This window comes from Numenius arquata, chromosome 7, assembly GCF_964106895.1.
Source record: "Numenius arquata chromosome 7, bNumArq3.hap1.1, whole genome shotgun sequence".
Lineage (NCBI taxonomy): Eukaryota > Metazoa > Chordata > Aves > Charadriiformes > Scolopacidae > Numenius > Numenius arquata.
In genome coordinates, this window is record NC_133582.1 from 35,214,929 (window position 1) to 35,236,425 (window position 21,497).

At 42.2% G+C, this 21,497-nt stretch overlaps 1 protein-coding gene across 1 annotated transcript in view; it reads left to right on the plus strand.

The window, feature by feature from the left end:
* The window catches only part of ITPRID1 (ITPR interacting domain containing 1), a 104,456-nt gene extending 87,790 nt beyond the window's left edge, over window positions 1-16,666 (plus strand). The window contains 6 exon segments of the mRNA XM_074150864.1: window positions 9,439-9,524; window positions 9,930-11,417; window positions 13,580-13,707; window positions 14,533-14,644; window positions 15,339-15,695; window positions 16,610-16,666. Coding sequence (XP_074006965.1) covers window positions 9,439-9,524; window positions 9,930-11,417; window positions 13,580-13,707; window positions 14,533-14,644; window positions 15,339-15,695; window positions 16,610-16,666 — 2,228 coding nt within the window.
* Window positions 16,667-21,497: the final 4,831 nt, after the last annotated feature.

Here is a 21,497-nt window from a genome sequence, read left to right on the forward strand (position 1 = left end):
TATTACCGTGGAAATAGAGCTGTTATAATTGGCTGTTGATGTCTACAAAGTAACACCTGAGAGCCAGACGCTCGGCCCCCCAATTGCTTTTGGCACTACTGACCAGGCAGAAGTTGCAGGACCTAGCAAAAACATAGGGGCTTTTCACTCATTTTTCTCAAAGGTCCCGGTAGAGGTTGCTGGAAGCCGTCCTCCCTTTTGTGAGGTGCTCTCAGTTGCAGAGAGCCCTACCAGGCTCCCTGCAATCGCTTATTTTTTATTCATTATCTCTGTGCAGCTGCTACTGGGAGAAGTTGTGATGTAACGTGATCTACAGTGTAGGCTGATGACATTCAGCTCTACCTCTCATTTTCATCAGAAGCAGACACAACCATCACCCATCTCTCCCAGCATTTGGCAGCAACGGGAATCTGAATTAATGACAGTTAGCTGAAGATCAGTTGAAAGAAGATGGAAGTGATACTGACTCTCAAGGAAAAGTAGGAGGAGGACCTGGCAAAGTTTGAGGCTGTTTCATCAGCTGAGGGAAGATAAAAGACTATTGTCAAAGTGACTGCAATTTCAGGTTTTGACTAGATTAATCACTACTCCTAACCTCCCAGACTGCAGAAACATCATTTATCACAGAGAACTGCCTACAATGTTCTCTCTTTTCCTGTCAAATTCAGCTCTCAGATTACTCATTTATACTTTTATCATTTCTAGGGCAGCGTGTTCTTGTGTAGAACAGGCAGGAGAGGACGGGAAGCTCTGATGGGAAGGCAGACACCTTGCTCCCGAGCATGGCAGTTTGCAGGGTCGCTTCTGCTGCTCTCAGTCAACAGCATGGGAGATTCACAATGTTGATCTTATTAATAAACCTGACAAGACCTCTGTCCCCAGCTACTTTAAATACTCCAGCCAAGCTATTAAAGGGGATTCCCAGAGTCGTGGACCAAATCGTACTGGGGATATTCTTGAAAGTGGCAAAGGTGGAAACTTCTGGATGGTGAATCTCTGCCACCAATGCCCCCAGATGTCAGCTTTGACCCTCTGTAGAGATGCACAGGGTGGTTCACTAGTGCAGGAAATTACATCCTTTTCAGTTATGTACAGAGTAGAGAACATGCCCACATTCATCTCTGATTTGGGTAAGGAGGAGGGGAAATGAACATTCAAAAAAGAAAATCAAAATTGTTTCATTTTTGTTAATGAGTAGTTTAACAGAATGTTATCAGCTAATTCATTTCTTCTCCAAAGCTTCCCTCTACACATGAGCTCAGGACAATCTGTAATGTGAGAGAGTGAGAGAGCCAACCCACCCACCCACCAGCCCCAGGCATTTCACAGAGGAGTATATTTATACCTGCTGTTGTGGTGCTGACTGTAGTGCACAGCAGATGTACTGAAGCTAGTTTTAAATCAGTAAATATGTGCACCAGCTTTAAAACATGGTAACGTGTAGTGCAGGTAGCTGTGGCTGTCTAGCCCCCGCATCGGGAACTGACAGAGCACCCTCTCACCCTGCTTTTCCACCAGGTTTTGCAACCTGGGCAGCGCTCCAGGCTGCTGCGCTCTGCCTGCTGACTGTGCTGTGCCACAAGCACGCCAGACATAACCATACCATACACTGAGTCTTAAGCCAGAAACTTGGTTTGAACTTGGTGCAAAACTGCTTTTTCCTTGGGTGTTTTGCAGGAGGACTGAAGCTGAATGCTCTGATAGTAGACGTAGATTTGCTACCTAGCTATTTCTGCAATGCTTTGGGCCAGCACAGTTTGTCTCTTTAATGCTCCGTGACCTGGTTCCTTCAAGTGCTTATGGCTGATATCTGGAGAGCATCTAGGCTGATGTCCTCCCAGGGGGACATGGGCACCCAGGGCTCTGCGGGGAGCTGGGCCCTGGGCGAGGAGTGGGAGGTTGCACAGGAGGTTGTGGAGCACGGTGTGTGCACTCCCAGTGCCCCCAGAGCTATGCACGTCTCCTGCTAACGATGGCTCTGACAGCCGGACCCCCATAGATAACCATATAAAGAACTGCAGGCTGAACGTGGAGATGGAGCAAAATATCCATAGCTGTTGCATGACATATGTGCCTGCCACCTTTCGTCCCCCCCAGCCCTGTCTCACCTCCTCAGGGTGCAGCATCCGTGCACTCATGTGAGGTCATTGCAGTCACTGGGCTGCATGGCTTTTCCCCCTTGTTCACCCCCATAAAATGAATAGTGTACCCAAATTCCTCCATATGCCAGTGGTACCAAAGTGATGGGGAGAAGAACATTTCAGGGTGGGCGAGAGCTGGGGGAACTAGGTTTTGCCAAGCAGATGGAGATACCTCAGAGGAGCCAGATTTTGTTCACTTGTAAGCTCTTCTGGGCATAGACCATTCTTTTGTTTTATTCATACGGCACCTACCAACAAGGTGAGGAACAATTAATAATAGAAAATGTTTTCTGTAGAGCTTTTCTAAAATATATTTTCACCCAGTTACACTGTGCAAGATGATTGACATGAAATTCCTCTTCAATTCAAAGGGAGCAAGGGATAGACAAATTTCATAGCTACACTTGGCTTTGAATAAGAATAGGAGCTTTTGCTGCATCTGGTGCATTTTGGGGTGTATTGTTTGCTTTCAAATAATATGACTATTCTAATAGGATGGTTTATCTAATCTCTGCTATAGCGTCATCAAAAAATAAAATTTGCAGAAGGCCATGGATAAAAACTCTGGTTTGTGCTGGCCTTTGGAAATACCATGTGTGGTTTATGTGCTGCTGCCATCTGGTGATTATTCTCTTGAAATGCAGCACAAAACTGAGATGTAGCTGTGCAGAAAGGGGTCGGTGCTGCAGCTCTGCTCCAGTGACAAAAAATTCTAGACTGATCTCTCTTACGGGCAAGATGAAGAACTGTGTATTGCATTTGGCTAGGAAATAAATATAAACTAGTTGTTGCTCACCTCAGTTTGCATGTTCATTGCCTTTTCTGCAATGCAGGAAGTGAATCGGTGTTATAGAAGTTTTGCAGAGATGCAAAAAGAAAAAAAAAAATAAAGACTATGAATAGGCTTTTCCTTTGAGATTTCAGTGGCACTAAATTAAATCATAGAATCATAGAGCTGTCTACGTTAGAAGGGACTTTTAAGATCATCTAGTCCAACCATCAACCTAACTCTGAACACCCCCCCAAAAAAAAAACCCAAACCAAACCAAAAAAAAAAAATCCACACACCAACAAAAAAACCAAAACACACCCACATCACTAAACCATGTCTCTAAGCACTATGTCGACCCGGCTTTTAAATTCCTCCAGGGACGGTGCCTCAACCACTGCCCTGGGCAGCCCAGTCCAATGTGCAATAACCCTTTCCGGGGAAACATTTCTCCTAATATCCAATCTGAAATGTTTATGTTCACAGTCAACAGTCAGTAACCGGTGCAGTTGCCTATGGGGGAGCTATTTCTTAGATTAAGGAAAGACAGTATGGTATGCTGCGAACAAACAGATTTTTATGGGACATTTACATAGGATCAAGTTTTTCCGCGTACATGGGAACTGATATGAATAACAATGTTTCTTTTCCCAAGATGCTGAAAGTTGTACAAGATAATTTCTGGTGGCGCATCAAGGTTGAGTGAGCTTCAGAAAGTCCAGTGTTCTGGATAACAGCACTAAAAAAAAGGATTCTTCATGGCTTATGCAGAATACATATTTTCAGTGGAGTTTTATTAGCTCTTACTGGCCGTATCATGGAGTGTAATACTTAAAAATTGGTGGTGCCTGTCCTCTGAGTAGCAGGAGAGGGGAGTATGCTGCAATAGCTCTCCCAGCATAAGACTGGACCATCCAGAACTGTGCCGTGCAGCTGATGTATTCCTCTAGTCCACAGCCAGCTTGTCCTGCAGCAGCATTTTGCACGATGCTGTAGGCAGGGCAGTGTTGTTAAGGGTAACATACCGATTTACCAATTTGCAGAGCAGAAGATAGAGTGAAACGTCTAAATGGGAAGAATCCGGTTAACTACCCAAAACGAACCCATTTCTATTTTGAAAGTGCTGTTTGAAAATGTATTTTTGAAAGTCCTTTTTTTCCATGTAAGACAGAAATTCTTTATTTTTTTTTTTTTTTTGGCTTGTGTTGGAGAATCAGAGCCTTCACGTCTTCCACTCGCTGCTGCTAGAGTCTTAGTGCTCAGCAGCTTTGGTGGACCAACCACTTTTAGTACTTGATGCCTGTATTTGAGAAGAAAACCATCCAAAACATAATAAAATATCTGTTCTGTTCTGGCACTTCTGTGGACATGGTGTGATCTTCTTTCACCCCATCTCTTACTGCATTTGGCTACTGTTGAATTCAACTATTGTCAATGGATATGTTTCTTAAGGCACAATCAGTGAGAGATTTGTATGTTCACTTAACTCTGGATGTGGGAATATTATGCATAGATTTAAGCCTGAATCTAGTTTCCCTGCTGAATTTAACCTGAGTGTTTAAGCTGTAATAAAGTCAAAGCCTTGAGAGTTTTGTGCGAGAGAGACTGCAAAATGCCTTTACTTATAGAGTGAAGTGGAAAAGTCTTATTCTAAGTTCTCCAGGCTTCCTTTTCTTTTACAAAATATCTGACTAAATTGCAGTTTCTGTGCATTATTTAGTCCCATGTATGTAGCAGATAGTTTTAGAAATATTTATGCACATCGATGTACAGCTAAAAAAAATAATCTAAATTTTGAACAGCTTTGCTAGACTGCCATTGGCCATTCTACTTTGCCAGGATGAGCAGTCCAGCTTTTAATTTGTGAATTTAAAGTTCAAATTTGCACAAATACTCTTTTGTGCCTATGCTTCCCCACATATTCAAATGATGTCGAAAAACAACTGTTGACGTACATTCATCAATGTTAATGTGATTCAAAAGGCATGCAAAGAATTCTGGTATTATTTACAAGCAGTGCAGTAGCTCTCATGGCATCTTTTGCAGTTTGCAAGTATTCTCCAGGCTGGAAACTAGAAAGAGATTGTGTTATTTGCAGCCAAGTCCACAGAAAACCTGCTGCAGAGTCCTCAGAGGAATGCAGAACTGTGCTCCTCTGCTTATTTTTTAACTAATTAGGGAATATTCTTTCACTAATGGTGAACCTAGTTTCAGAAAGTTCTTGCACTGATGGTTGCTGAAAATGGGAGACACTATATCTGCATGCAAATAAGGGGAGAGAAAAAGTCTCTTAATGAAATTGGATTGATCAAGTGAAGGCCTGGAAAGCTGTGTGGGACCTTTGAGATTTGGAAGGCATGTACTTTCTTATAGGGTACAAAATGAAGCAGAAACCTGATTAGTGAGCTCCTCTAACCTATTTTTATTTAAAATTCAGGCAGAACAGAAATGGGATGCAGGAACTAAACTCCCCCAGTTGAATTAGCACAGAAAGGCGAATAGCCAAGGTTTTCCTCACCAAGGTCTTTAGGGACGATTCTCATGTTTCCTCTTTCCAGCATAGCCAGATGTATTCTCCACACAGGGCCCAGAGTTGTAATTTTTAGTTCATAGTTGAATACTAGTCTGTGTCTCTACTTCTCCAAGCATACTTTATCTTTCCTTGGTGTGATGCTCTGCACGTATTTGCCGAATCTCTACAGGTTTGGGTGTCTCCACACACTAGGAGAACTGCGTAGAGCTATATGAATAATGGATAATTTGGTTCAGAGGCTGAACCAAATGATCAGGGGAAAATGCAGTTTGGGTAGACTCGAAAAGAAAATACGTTTTGCTTAATGTTCAGGTGTTTAGCCCATTTTTTTTTTTCATCTTTCTTCTTCAAATTAAAAAATGTAGTTGCTTTCAGAAAAGAAAAAATGCATATTTCAAAGAGAAAGACAAGAGCATTTTAAAAGTATCAAAATAAGCTATGTAAATTTTGGCCAACTTGTATCCCTCCTAAAGACAATCTTCCAATTGCTTAAAGACTTAGTTAATTTAAACATAAGGAATTGTTGCTGTGAAGAAGTGGTGTTCCTATGGTGACCTTGGCCATTGCTGAAAGGGCTTTAGATGCTAGTCCATTCTGAGAGAAAACACCACCAGCATCCAGCCTGGATATTTTTAGAAACCTGGTAGATAGAGGAATTTGTCCTATGAGACGTAGGAAAGACCTGCTTTGGACCTCTGCTAGTAGAGGTCCTAGTAGACCTCTCTAGGTTCAATCTCCTAGTAGAAACTTGGGCTAGGGGTCTCCTCACTGGGTATTAGAGCCTGCCAAGAAAAACTGGACTGTTACCATTGGCAAGCTATTAACATTGCTGAAAATTTCACAAAGAGGGAAACTACTCCTCCTCAGGACAGCGTCAGGCATGGTCTAATTTGCAGACTCACTTAATTGCTGTTTGGGACACTAAGAGGATAGACTGGCCCACTCCCCACCCAAAACAGTTTCCTTGGTATGCAAATGCTGCCTGCCATTATGCAAACATTACTTGGCCCTGGTATACAGACATTATATCAAACTATATTTACATAGGATGAAAGTGAGCTGACTCAAATTGAAAATGTTTAGTCTAGCGTCGGCACAGCCTCAGCCTGCAGTGTGACCTGCCTTCCCAGCCCAGCCCTGCTGTGTTTCTCCCAGGAGCATGTTATTCAGCTTGAAGTCCTCATGGAGACACTTTGGCAGTCTCTTCATAGCTTTTTACCCCACCTTGAGTTGGAGGCTCATATTCATTTTTATTAAGTCTTTTTTTAATTGCAGACTTCCACTGAAATCGAGGGAATTTTGACTGGCTTTGAATAACGTTACAGATTTAGAGAACCATCTCATCTTATCTTCACCTGCCTACCTTCAACAGGGCCTGGCACACTGGGTAGCATCTTGCAAGTCAGTGTGGGATGTAATGATTAAATTAGGCATCTGAATGTGGTTGGAAAAGAACTGCAGCTCAGACCCTCTGAGACATTGCTTTGCACTGACTATATGGGGAATTTAAACCTTTATTCTAGGAGTATTAGTTCATTACACATTTAATATGTAGGTAGGTGCAAATTAGCTGCCTATCTCAGGTGGAGATGATTACTTGGTCTGAGGACAGGAAACCACAGTAACAGGAACAGGTGAACTGTGCTTAACGTGGTTCTCCTACTGTACTTCTCTTTTATAAGTTTCTATTTTGCTAACATAAAAATTGTAGAAGTTGGATTTATGCTTGGAATGGTCATTAGGTCCTATTATATTACCATTTTTAAATGCATACACAGAAAGCCTTGATTTATGTACGTACCTTGCATGTTTACTCCTTGATAGCAGAGTGCACATCACACCTCCTTAAAGGGCAAGTCCAGGGAGACACAGTCTTTCTGTAGGCTAACTGCAGTGGTATTAACTTGGTGTGCAGACATTTCATCCACTCTTTAATGTCTCACCTTATGTCTAAAGATCAGCCCAGAGTCCACCATTGCATGTTTTGGGTAGTTCTTTTGCTAGTGCATGAATATAAACATGGGTGGGAAGGCTGTGTGGTTGCAATACACAAACACAATTGATTGTGTTGTTGGAACAGATGCATTGCATTTATCATAATAAATGGGTCAAACCTGACTTCAGCCACCTGGTTTTGACCAGATCAGAAGATGAATTCTCACAGCACTTAATCTTCCATTAAAAGTTATGGGGTTTTTCTCTACATGTAATTTCTAGTAGCATGCCAGCTACTTCGGTATCCTGCATGTCTCAGGAGAAAAGCAGGTGCCTTAAAACACTAGGTAATCTGCTGATAATGTAGTCTTTTAACTCTGCAAACTTTAAAGCTTGAAGGTCAGTTGTTATGATTGGAGGATACAATTGAGTATTTGAGGCTCAAATAATTTGAGTTGGAAACTAGTTGGAACTGCAGCAGCTGAAACATTTCTGCTTTTCAAAATTTTCCTAAGCCTTTCTTTCTTCATTTTTATGTATGGAAAACTACAGGTCAGACTGACACACTGGAAGCAACAGCTGGGAAAGATGCAATGGGTAACTGAAGCAGCTTTAAAAAAAATTTAGAGAATCTGTAGAGCAGTCTCCCTGGGGGAGAAGTTGAATCATGATGTCATCTGTGGGAAACTGCAAGGATGACTTTCGAGACCACCCACAAAACAGGCAATTTTCAGCAACATCAATGCAGATTTTTTAATGTGTGAGATGGGAACCACATATTTCTCATCTGAAATAGGAAAGCATCTGACTGATGTGCTCATGATGAGTGACAAGGCAAGTAATTCATTTGAAAACATAAAATGATATCTGGTTTTGATTTTACAGTTTCTGCCTACAAATAGATTGTGTGATTTTCATTATTTGATGCCTAAGATATGTTTAATAAAGTCCATAGTCTGGTAATGTGTGAAAACATAGTTTGTAGCCTTTTTCCCTGCATTTTCCAATTCACACAAATGAGAATTAATAACTCGGGTCTCAGAACCGCTAGGTGATTTGTCACATTTTCACGGATTTAACCAGAAGGTAAAAGGTCTCAGGGTTCAGAAACCATTATGTATGTAAGAAACAAGAAAGGAAGTGTATCCAGATTGTCTCAGTCTCCATACCTTCCTTCCCTCAGCAGAATCCCTCAGCCTGCTCCACCAACTCCACCTCTGTTTTGGTGCCAGGTATCTGAGAATGAGGGCATTATCTGAAGATGAAGGTTGTCTGAAAGTGCAAGTTATCCAAGGGCTGAAAGGTATTGGGATGTACAGGATAACTCAGGCTTTACCCTCTATCATGTACTTTTAAAGAGGATTGGCTTTTATTCATTAAATCACATAGCTAATGGTGTAATTTAATTGCTAATGTTGGGGTAAGAATTGATTTAGCCAGATGATGTGACGGCTAGATTGGAAACCTTGTCTGGTGTAAATCTAGAATATCTTCCCCTTGCCTTTATGTCTTGCCATGCAACTCCACATCTTCTCTGCTTGTTACTGTGATTTCTTGTCCTCAGACCAGAAAACAACAAAGATGATATGATACATGGTGCCTCAAAGTAGAGACCAACTGGTCTAGGGAAAGGCTAGGGCAGCTCCCTTTCTTTGGAGGAGTCACCTGGTTGAAGCCATCGAAACTGCATAGGTATGAATGAGACTTGGTCTGAACCAGTTCTAACAGTCAAAAGTCAGTATTTTTAGCAAAGTAAAACTAGTGGTTGGCTGCTTTATAGGTTATTTATATTGTGCATGTTGTGTAAGTAAATAAAAATCTAAAATCTGCGGGTGACAAGCTGGTGAATAAGTCAATGCTTAGTAACATCAGCAGTAGCTATCCTGAGCATGTGTTGTTATTTTTTCTGGTTGTAGCAATATTGCAGATTTCTGACCAGGATCAAGAATATTTCTAAAAATGTACATTTAAAGTGCCCCTTCTTAGCTCTATATTCATTTTGACCTGGTACTGCTTTCTGCCTTTCTTTCTAATTTTCCTTATCCTTTTGTTTTCCCCAGTAGAGGTGATGGTGACAAGAACAAGCAGCTGCCAGTCAGACAGCAGTGGGTTCATGGAGGAGCTGCCAGAACCTGTAGTTTTGCAAGTAAGAAATGAGCAATAGTTGTTGGTAGGTCTATGAAAACTCTGTAACTCTGGCACAAGTAACATAAAAAAAAATAATAATCATGCAGGGGTGAAAGCTTCATGAAAACAAATTCATCCTCCTAGAAAACCCCAGAAGGCAAGAAGCTTGCCTCAGAACTCTGTGCAACTCTTTCACCACATTAATGCAAGGTTTGTGCAAGGCATTAGAGAATAAATATTACAAAAATATTTGATTCTTTGGTTCACTGGGTATTTAAAGATATTTAAAGACATATTTTAAGATACCTCTGGGTCTGGGGGTGCCCAGGGCAAAATAGTGATGGGCAAACCAGTGTGATAGAACAGGTATAATATTTCAATTCTTCCTTCCTTTATTGTTTTTCCTCTTTTTTTTTCCCTTCAGAATGCATCTTTGTCAGGAAAGATTAATTTTATTTCTGATATCCAGAATCAAGAAACAGATGTGTCATACAGGACAGAGTTTCTGATGTTAAATCAAGATTTTCAATAAAAGCCAGATGATTGTGTTGCTAAGGTCTTCGTCACAGCTTCCGAGAGCATTTTGACAGCACTTGGATCAACAAAAGCAGGCAGTGACCAGGGAGAAGAGACTCATCTGCTCCTGACTGCAGAAAATGGAGAGTATGAGACCCGTAATGCTGAACCACAGAGTTTTGTACAAGAAAAGTTTTGTGATATAGGCAGGAAGGAGCATAAAACTGGAAGAAAGCAACCAGGAAAAGAGGAGTGCATAAAGGAGCATAGTCCTTGTTTTCAGAGTGATACTCAGGATGAAGGAGATCCTAGCTGCTCAAAATTTGATCATCAGTTATATTTTCGGACAGGACACAAAAAGGTGAATGTAGCCTTCACTGAACTGATTGATATAAACCCTGCAGTCATCAGTGACAACAAAATCAGAGGTGAAGATGAAGGTGAGAAGTGCCTGACTGAAAAGGATGTTGGAGTTACATGTCATGAAAGTGCCCATGGAGGTCATACAGGACGTGTTAAAGGACCATGGTGGGGTGTGGAAGTGATCAGCAAAGGTAGTACCCTGCTTGCAGTGAATGAGGTGACAAACAGCCAGAAGTTCTGCAAAACAGATGGCAATTCAAAAAATACAAGATGCTCCTCCCAAACAGAGCTCCCAGAAACTCCACAGCAGGGCTCAGCAGCACAAAGTGGGAGCAGTTCTGCTTCGAGCTATTCTATGCAAGAATCTCAGAGGCATCCCTCCTGCCTAGCAGAAGAGCCTGGATTAAGTTCATCTGACAATCGAGAGACTGGAAGTGTAGGGGAGGTGTTAGGTACTAACAAATCAGAACAGGGAGACACTGTCCAAAATGATGAAATGGCCTTTACTCCTCTGAAATCTGTTACTGTTCAGATGCCTTTGAAGCTGGAGTTGACTTCAAGGGTGAAGAGCGTAGGGCAAAATCCTCCTTTCAGTGAGACCCTTGCTAGGGAAGATGCCGTGGACTTCCCTGAGGGTGATTCTCTCATACATTCAGACCCTGGAGCTTCAAAGAGCGGCATGAAGCAGACCACTGAAGCCTCCAGCCAAACTGACATCTGTGCCAGGAAACTCAGGTGGCCATCGCTGCTTCATCCACATCATCCTCACCTGAAAAAATCGGCCTCTCTTGACACCATGCTTTGTGGTGAATACGGGTCACGCCACTGGGGTGAAGCCTCTGGCACCAGCAGTGCACAGGGCAGTCACTGCTGTCACTGTTGCTGCTGCCCCAGCTGCTGCCCATGGACCTTCCCTGTGGCTCTCTCGCCCCAGAACCCTGCAGGCTGCTGCTCAAACTATGCTGCCACTGAGCTGCAGCTCTTGAAAATGCTGGTGCTCTTACGGGATGCTGCAATGTGTAATCTTGCTCCAGTGAGTAGGTTTCTTCATATACATAGGCAGCTGACACACTTACAAGCTAAATGTACAAGCTGCCTTATCCTTTCCTCTCCTGCCACGCTTGCTTCTTTAGTGAGGCATATCTTGGGAATGTAACTTAGAAAATGGGTGAGGAAAGAAGCATTCCCATCGAGAGAAAAATGGCAAACCTAACTGTGTACCTTCAGTTTTGTTGGGCTGCTGCTTTTAGTGACTTATGTACATTCAGTTCAGTCTTAAAATGGTTGATAAAAGTGAACTGGGTGATAAAGTTTACAGGTCAAATGAAGAGCTGAGATATAAGAATGAGTTTCAGTGAGTTCCTGTGAATCAGCTGAGTTACAGCAACTGAGTAACTTATTGGACTGCAGAAATGATATAGCATAATTCTCTTTTACTGAGAACTCATTTAGTCTATATTACTCAGTGTTTATTAAAGACTAACTGTGGTCACCTAGATAGATACCATAAGCCAAATTGCTCTAAATCAAAGTGAATTGTGACTTCCCAGAGCCTCAAACCATTTTCCCATGGCAGAATAAAAAGCTTGCATTAAATCTAAAGTCCCACTTAAGATGAATAATTGCAATAAAAATACTGATAGCAGAAGGTCACCAGATTTTTTATTTCTTTGTTCAGAATTGCTGAGGGTTACAAAAAGTTGTGAAAGACTCAGAGTGTACTGGGAAAGAAAGCAAGGAAGGGAGTCAGGAGTGGCTTTTGCATCCTGCGAGTAATGTGGAAGCAGCAGCATACCTCCTGCTCCATTTTCCTCTTCTCTTTGCTCTTCATAAGGAAATGAAACTGGAACTGTTGTACAAATTAGGAAGAAAATTATTAGATAAAAGTTTTGGGAAGTGAAACTGGTGAATTTTATGCTGCCACATCATTGAATATATAAATCTGCAATGTCTTGTCTTTGAACAGTATATTGAACAGTATTAACACCTTTTGTCAGCTATCTTGCTGTTGCCACAAGATGGCAGTGAGTCAGTACCTTATGGTCAACTGGGAAGCCTTTTCTCATTCATTGACTACTCTCATTGTATCACTCTTATAAGGAGAGCTAATGGTGGTTTGTCTTCTCTAGTTGGTGGACAGGGAACGTGTGAGGAACAGACTTTGCACTGTACTGTTACCCAAGATCTGTTCTTAAGGATATGGCTCCACACCCAAGTCACTGTGCAATATGTGAGTGAATTTACTATTAGTCACTCTGCAGAGAATACACCCATGCCTACTTTGTGCTTTCCATTAAAGGTGAAGTAGTTTCTACATCTGTTACTGAGAGAAGCTCCCTCAGTTTACGTCCCATTTACTGAGGGCGTGCATGGGGAATGCAACTGTTAGGCAGCAAATTTACCCTGTTTACACACACCTTATCTCAAACAAGGTCTTGTATGAGACTAGTCCTGGTACAGTTAGTCCCCCCTCCATCCCTGCTGAGTGTGAACTCTCAATAAATCTATGTGAACTTGTGCTCTGCAATATGACCAAAGAGTCAGTGCCAGGGGAGCTGCCCAGACCTCATCTATAAGGGGTGGCATGATTTACCAAACTTACCCACATTGTGCCTCTTGTATCTTTTGCGTGGTGCTTTCTAGATTTTTGTTAGCCTTGAAGAACCAACTAGAAATTTTTCGGTGGCCCACTGACTTTTCCCTGGTGACCTGAAAGACAGACAGCATCTCTTCTAGCTCATTTGGGTCTACTTTTTTGATGGCTAGAAGTCCTCACTCTGCAACAGAGCAATTGTTCTGATCCAAAAGTAGACATCTGTAATACTTCAGAGGAAATATGCCATAACTCTCTTCACTGAGAGAAGGTATCTAGTATGACTGATCATTTACGTCTACCCTGATGTAGCCATCTATATCAGGAATGGCAAAAATTATATTCTCACTGGCTCGAGTAGTGCCAGGACGTAATCCTACATGCTTTAGGAGAAAAGGTGGTGACTGGGATGTGATGATTGCACCCAGAGAAAACTCTCTTGAAGTGCCATCTGGACTTTCACGGCAGCTGCTCACGGGGTCCTTGTTGTGTGGGTAAGAGGAGGACCCATGCCATTCAGGCTGTTAGCTTCAAATGCACCCAACATGGAAATGCTCAAAGAAAAGTAGTCAAGTGGGGTATCTTCTTGTTTTTCTGTGTAGTGTACCCTCCATGAAATAGAAGTGATGAAGAGGTCCTGCCAGCACTTCCAGGAGAAGCTGGATGAGATTGAACAGCACCTGACCGAACAGCAGGCCCTGTTTTCCGGCATGATGCCAGATGAAGGAAGGCAATGGCAGCCCAACACACTTACCTAAATCCAAAGCTATCATCAGCAACAGCCCGTGGGCACGTGCAATGTGTCTGGTCACTTGTGTTAGCAGAGCTCTACTGGTCAATGAGGTGCAGCTGTGGGCATCCTGCAAGTGGAAGAGAAACTTATTGTGCTGTGATTTTTGTCCAGCCTCTCTCCACACTGTTCAAGGCTCTTAAACGTGAGCATTTTGAAGGGAAGATTGTTCCATAGATGCAGGCTAGATTTTTGGTGTGCAACTACAATGTTTTAACATAGGAACACAGGAACAGATCTCAGTCAGCTGTTCAGTGTTCCAGGACAATGCTGGGTTCAGGGAAGGAGGTGGGAGTGACCTCTGACAAATCAGTCCCTTTAGGCCATATACTTAGTGCCCATGATCAATAGGGTGATGATACAGGAAAGATTGAACTAGTTTATCATGGACTCAGCCCAACTTCACAGGGATTACTAAGAAGCCTCCAGGTTCACAAAAAGTTACTAGGGGCTTCCAGTCTTGATCTGCCTGAAGGTAGAGCATTTGTGTAGTCTTTGTGCTGGCAACAAATCAGAAGTGATAAACTTGCCTAGAGTCAAGCTGGCTCTGCGACTACAATGTCTTTAATCTTGGAACTGGGATAATGAATGATAAGAAATGAAAGTCAAGCAGACAAGGGCTGTTATTTATTATTTTGTAAGGTATCCTGTGATCATGGGTAAAAAAAAAACACAACAGAGGGAGATACAGGTGTTATGCTGGGGCTGAGGAAGAGGAGGATGTTCATTGCTCAGTCAACTGTGCTGTCACTGCTTTCCCTACAGGGAGGAAGGCGGACACCTGCAACTCTTACGGCAAGCCATTCGTCAGGAGGTTGCAGAGCTGGAACTTCAGTTGAATAATCAAGCTTGCCAGGTCAGAGAGGGCATCCTTATGGTACATTGCACAAGCCACCGCTCTGGGTCATGTGGGAAGAGTTTAAAGTCAGTCCTGCTATTCAGTGTTGAAAGTCTTAGCTCTGAGGTACACTTGAATAAACCTTTCAGTGCCAAGAATAAGAGGATTTCCGATAGCAGACTTACAGTTTATGTTTTTGACTCTCTTTCTCTTGGATTATGCTGTTGAGATCAACCACCCAGGAAAAGTGCCAATACTTATAGAGGTGACTGTACTCTCCTCTGCTCTATAAAGGTCCTGGGATTTCCGGAATAAAGTGATAGGCAGTCAGCCTACAGAATTACTAATATATGGTTACTGGTCTGGGTTTTTTTTCTGGACCAGCTCTCCATTTCATAAGGAAAGGTGAAGAAAACATGATCAGGGGATTGGTTACTTGTCTTTGATTCTTCCCTGATAAATTTGGGTTAGAGGGTCAAGACTGCAATGGTCACAGATTGAAGTCCATTTGGAGATTTTCCATTTGGCAATTAGATCTGTCTGTTGTAATAAAATGTCCTCTAGGCTTTTCTCCTCATTTTTATGGCAACGTCTCCTTTGCCAGATATTGCATGTCTTCTTTGGACCAAGCAGAAGAAGCAGGTATGCTTCATATACTCTTGTGTATCCTGCTTGATTCCTTTCATTATATTTTTATTACTGCAATATGCTTTTCCTTCTATTTTCTCTGCAGCAGCTGGACCAATTACTAATAGAACAATCCCATCTGTTTTCTGAGCTCGGACTCTCTGATTGGAAGGGAGAAAGAAAAGCCCAGAATAAACAAGCGTTTTCAGATGCTGCTGACACTGTGCATCCTCAAAGTGGGTGCTCAAACACGGTGCTCCCAGGAGCTCCTAGCAAAAACGTGACAACATAAACAGGCTCACTCTCTGCCTCGCAGTCAGGTGCACACCCAGTGCAGTTTCCTACCAGGACAACACCTAAGCCGAATTCAGCTGGGTCTGACCCACAGGAGCTCTCTGCCAGCAAAAAGGAAATAAAAGGACTTCCCCAAGCAAAAATGGACTTTAAGGCATTTTTACACAATGTAAGGAGATGTTTCAGTCTCACCCTCAAGGTCTTAAGTGGAAGGGATCCCTGACCTGCAATGTGGTTTTACTGTTCTGTGTCTCATTGCCACAGCCTAGGGCAGGACCCTTTCCTGCCAAGCCCTGCGTTCATCCGAAGGGATGGGTGTTTCAGGGCACTTGCAGTATGCACAGGCAGACCTGCTTTGGTATTTCTCAGTAAGTTGTGGCAATGACCTAGGTGCTCCAGAGAGAAGAACATCTAAGTATGTGGATTGTATTTGCCTGGCTTGTTTAAACTTTGAGTGCAACTGTTTGACTAATTAGTATATTCAGTCCTCTCCCACCATGTGAAATTAGTAATTTATGGCTTCAATTTGCAGAGACAATTATCCAGTTTTACAAGGGCACTAAAGGCAGTGAACTGGAAGGTTTCTTGTTTTTCTGAAGAAATTCGAAGTCAGCATTTCTGAATGATCTGGTCTCACAATGTAACCACAAAAAATTGTTTGCCTGCATTTTAAAATATAAAATATGCCTAGAAAATCTCTTAGACAGCTGCCTTATCATTTAATGGTCTCTTCCACCTAAGCACATGTCCCAGTTTTTAAAGGATTGATTGTTGTCTTAAATGAATAATTAGGGTTAAATTCTGTATAAACTTTATGTAAACACCATGGGAGGGAATGCTTTTTATTGTAATCTTATACCAGTTTCTTGATTTATGTTGACATTACCACTGATATGTATCAAGCAGAATCAGGTTCCTTAGCACACTGTTCAAAGAAGGAGAACCATAGACAGTGAGGAACAAGGAATTGAAATATTTGAGATTGTGTTTTGTCATCTTTTGCACCCATATCCTCTTAAGACTAGTCTTGGTCATTCCCTCAACAGCCAAAGAAAATAACACTTTTTTCCTTTTTTTTTCCAGTTGAAGAAATCTTTCAGAAATTCTTTAGGTAATGATTCAACAGAAGGAAAAGACTGATGGAGAACAGACTGATGGATTTTGTTTTTAATCATTGTGGCCTTTCTCCTGAAATGCATGGTGTATCACAGAAACAAATGAACAAAACATTGCATTATAGAAAGTTCTGATCACAGCAGTTTCATTTGCAATGGGATGACTGGCCCAAAAAACAGGCATTTTTAAAGGATGTTTTGAATAGAAGCGCTATGTATTTTGCTGTTCTGTGACTACAAATCGTACCATGCTCCTATGGGCAATCACACTGGATAGGGATGTTCTTTGCAAGGTCATTTAAAAGGAAGAGGAGAGGGCTTATTTTTGAGAAGAAACTTAAGAACTTCCAGACAGCCCAAGAGACCCCATTAGTAGGTATTCTCCTTACAGCCAGTTATTTTAATACAGTCCTTCAATCCTTAAGCTCAAAATACTTTGTATAGTCCTAAACACGGTCTAGCTTTTAACTTCCTACTAACTTGCCTCTTAGTAATTTTATGAGGCTTGTTTCTACTGTCAGGATCAAATCAGAAGCTCACTGACAGTGCATAAAATGTTAAACACCCGCTCTGTCAAACTATTACTGTGGATAGTCCCCTGGGTTCATATAAATTGAATTAAAATCAAAATGAGACTAGAAACACAGGATGTACTACATTTTAAGTCTTGAATCAGAATCCTGGTTCAGTTTTCTGGGGTATGCACAGAGCCTGGATTCATGCAGAAAAAGACATGAGAAAAGACCTCTCAGGTTTGGATTACAGCAAAGAAATTAAACCGGTTCATTTTCAAAGCAGTGCAGTTTGTACTACTGCTTTCAATTTAGCATTTCCCAGCCTGTGAGATGTCCTACTGGCTTGTTTGTTTAATTCTCTGGAGGGATCTTAGGTGTCATTTAGGCTTTGGTGTTGAAAATCACAGCTCTGGGAAGGTGCAAATAGAAGTAGCATTTGCACATGTTTAAGAAGAAAATGGAGCCAAACATGCTGAGCAGCCTCGAGGCTTCCTGCACCTCCACGTTTCCACAGATGTTCAGGGTAATAAAATGATTGGGGGAGAGAGGTACATAGCAGAGGAACTGACAAGATCCTCCAGAGCCTGCTGGGCCATGAAATTTACTGGTTGAAACTTGCCCCTTTCTTGAGACCCTGCATGGGATTTGTACACCACTTCCACACTATCAAGAGTTTAAGAGTTTGTATGTCAAGATTTGTGATTGTGACGGTACCTTCAGGCAGCATGCAACAGGACCAAAGCATCCTTCACCTAAGTTTTGGTGGAACAAGCAATAAATTTAGCTTATTGTTTTCTCCCTCCACTGACTTATGAACTGCACTTACAGATGTTGTACCTTAGTTTGTGGAGGAAGGCAAATAAAGAGCATGGTGAAGGATACACAATGATGCCAATGCTGAAGGTCTCCTGGAAGAGAGGACAGCTAAGAAGGATGGCTGAACTAAGCCTCATAATGCTACTGTTGAAGATGTGGGAGAAAAGAAAATACACAGCAATTTTGTCATCAAGAAAGTTCGGGGGTGGCACTGGTCAGCGTGGGAGCCAGCTGTGCACCCGCTTAACCTCACGGTGTTACCAGCCTTTTAAACTCTATCATTTATTTCCCTTTAGGGCAGTCATAAGCAAATATGGTGAGAATCTCAATAACTCCACGGAAGTAATGAAATTATAACATACCTGAGTATCCTAATCTATCTAGCTAGGACCATACAAATTAGCTTGCAAGCTCACAAGGCACTGGGTCATATCGTATATGGGGAGGAGGGGATGACGACTACATTACTCGTGAAAAACATTAGTGCTAGGCAGTTTGCAAGTTTGAAATCTGAAGAAAACTGACTCTGTGACACTGCAGAACATCTCACACACAAAAAAAAAAAAAAAGAAAAAACATAAAGAAGTGGAAGTATTTGAGCAAAAGGCTGTTTTCCTCCCTATTCCACCTTTCCAAAATTGAAATAGGTAGAACCATTTGCTCTGTCTCACAGGACAGTTGAAGCCCCACAAAGGTCCATGCAATATAGATCAGACCTGCTATGGAAGTGTAAGATGCACAGGGTGTAGGTATGTTACAACGGTGGTTCTTTTCCCTCTTTTGGCATCTCTTGCCTGCAGAAACTGAAAACTGCCACCTGAAATCCTTGTAACTGCCTGTTACCTTTCTTTGCCATGGTCACAGTTTCTGGAGGGCAAGGGCAACATGCAGCCTTACATGCAGGAGGGAGGAAGGGAGAGGGGCAGGCAGGGAGAGGTCAATTAAAAAATGGTTCCCTAACAAAGATAGAAAATCTGAAAACTAATGATTTCTTTTGCCCACCCTAGTTCAGTAGCAATTTGTGTCACTTGGATTTTATTTCTTTTGTCATTGTCTTTTGCCTTCATTGGTTTTCCCTGATGCCTCATAAATCTTTAAACCCTGAAGCTAAAAGAGGCCGCATTGTGCACCAGCTTGAATATTGATTTTGCTAGAGAGTATAAAATCTAGAGAGATAATAAGGAAATCCATCTAAGGTACCCTGCCAAGGGCTCCCATTAGTTGCTTTACCAGGCATCAATTCAATAAACCCTCGAGAGCAGCACATGAATAAACATCATAGCCTCTCTGGCATGTTAATGCATCAGCTGCCTAATTGTCAATGCTGCCAGCAGACTCTAAGAAAAGTAGTATCTTGGGAGTTCAGCCCCTTCCAACCTCAACTCCAAAGAAGATTTGACACTGGCTTAGAAGAAGGCAGGGCTCAGGAGAGGGGGTGTGACAGACAAATAACATGGGCATGGCTGTTTTCAGCGTGGGGCTGGCCTCTTGCTGGACTCACAGCCCAGCTCTATGTAATTTGGGCAGGCTGCCTCCAGATTGCCTCCCAGAGCATGGCGAGCAGGTGTCCCAGGACAGGCCTGTGGCTTTCCCTGCGTAGGACTGGAATTTGTATTTGGAAAAAAGAAGGCCTTAAATTTTGGCCTCAAGCAATAGGAATATAGTGGTCCTGAGCTGCTAGATACGAATTTCGCTCTCCTCGAGGGCTGCCAGTGAGCCTGGGTGGCAAGAACCTGGGGTCTTACTCCAGGCTCTAGCATGTGTTTTCCCTGTGACCAGAGCTTTTTTCTTTACCCTGTGAGGACCCTTATTCCTGGCACAGCTTCTTCCTGTCTTATCTAATGAGGTTTTAAATTCCTTGCAGAGAAGTTATTCTCTCCTAATGTGTTCATACAGTGTCTAGCACAATAGGAGCCTAATATCAGTTGGGACCTCTACTTGCTGCTGCAATAATAATTTTATGAGCAGCCTTTCATTAAGATCCATTGCTACTTAAGAAACAGCTGCAGTGCCGCTTTATAAGGCTGTTGATTGTTTTAACTGCCTCTGCTCCAGAAACAAGATTTTTATCTTCCCTGTAAAAACGGATATGGGTAAAAGAGGCTGAAATATGAACAAAACGGCAATTTTCCTATCAAATGGGAAAATTCAGAATTTGAACATCTGAGACTTCCAGGAATTAAAAGAAAGTGAAACAACACTGTTCTCACCTCACTGGAGAGGTGCATTTGAATTCATCCATCTTAATTTCCTTCTTTTCTATTTTCTTTCAATGGGTACATCACTCACTCAATTAGCACAGGTCACAGCTAGTAAGAGGGACACAGATGTGTCCCATTGAGGCTATTCAACCTTAATAGGGGAAACATTTATTACCATGACAAATAATGCAGAACACCTGATTTCCACTCCCCCTCTTGCATTAAAATACAAAAGCAGCAGTATCAGGACGTTAGAGCTTATAGTTAATGATAGTCACAGAATAGGAAGGGGGTAAGAAGCACAAGAGACTGAAAGTTAGAAGCTAAGGAGGGTTTTTTTTTTCCTCACCCCTTATCCAAAGGGAGCGTGAAGGGGCCTCACCTGAAGATGTCTGTATGTGTATTTTCTGCATGTGACTGGCAAGCTCTGTCCCTGTCACCTGCAAAAGGCTTCTGCAAATACAAACAGGTAAAATGTTTCTGCTCTTCTGTGCTCTCCGCTTAGTCAGCTGCCTCCAGGAATGGCTGTAGTAAGTACTTATTAGAGGGACTTTAGGTAAAGCAAGCATCTGGCAAGGGTGGCAGGCTGCCAGCAGTACCAAAAAGGAACAGGATGAGGGTCGTGTATTCTAGAGGGGTGGTGAAGAAAACTGTGGTGCCCATCTCAACATTCCTGTACTCCATGACGTTTCAATTTCACTGTATTTTTGGGAACTTGCTTTATGTCAGCTCCCAACTTGTAAAGGTACAGGAAGATCCACCTTTCACAACGTGTAGAGCTTCCTTTCCAATAGACAACTCAAGTCAAGCTATTGTAGCCCTACTGTGAAACAAAGCGTGTGTGCATAAAGGCTGTAGTTAAGCATTATCTTCCTGGTGAATTAACTTTTCAAAGGTTGCCTGGAATTTCTGGAGGTTTTTCTAAGCTACTGACAGGAAGAGAAATTACAGGGAGTAAGAAATAGTCTGAGTCACTTAAGGTAAAACAAAAAAACCAACCCCATACCTAATTATTGGAAAAGTAGGGCCCGTTGTATCAGTGACACTTCTGTAGTGTCCTGCAGAAGGGCTCCATTGCCCTTAATTTTTGATCTATAAGGAAAAGCAATAATGAGAAAGTGCTACTTTTGTTACATCAGGAGAGCTGTTCCAGATCTAGGGTTGCTCTAATTGGAGCAGAGCGCACTGGAAGCAGGGTAGCCTGGACTCCTCACATCCTCGTTCCATTTAACAAATAGAGAAGGGGAAGCAAGGGCAGTCGAGTCGTCCCAAACCAGGCCAAGCAAATGCAAGAGGTGCCTTTTGGGGGCTTGGGTTTCTTGCT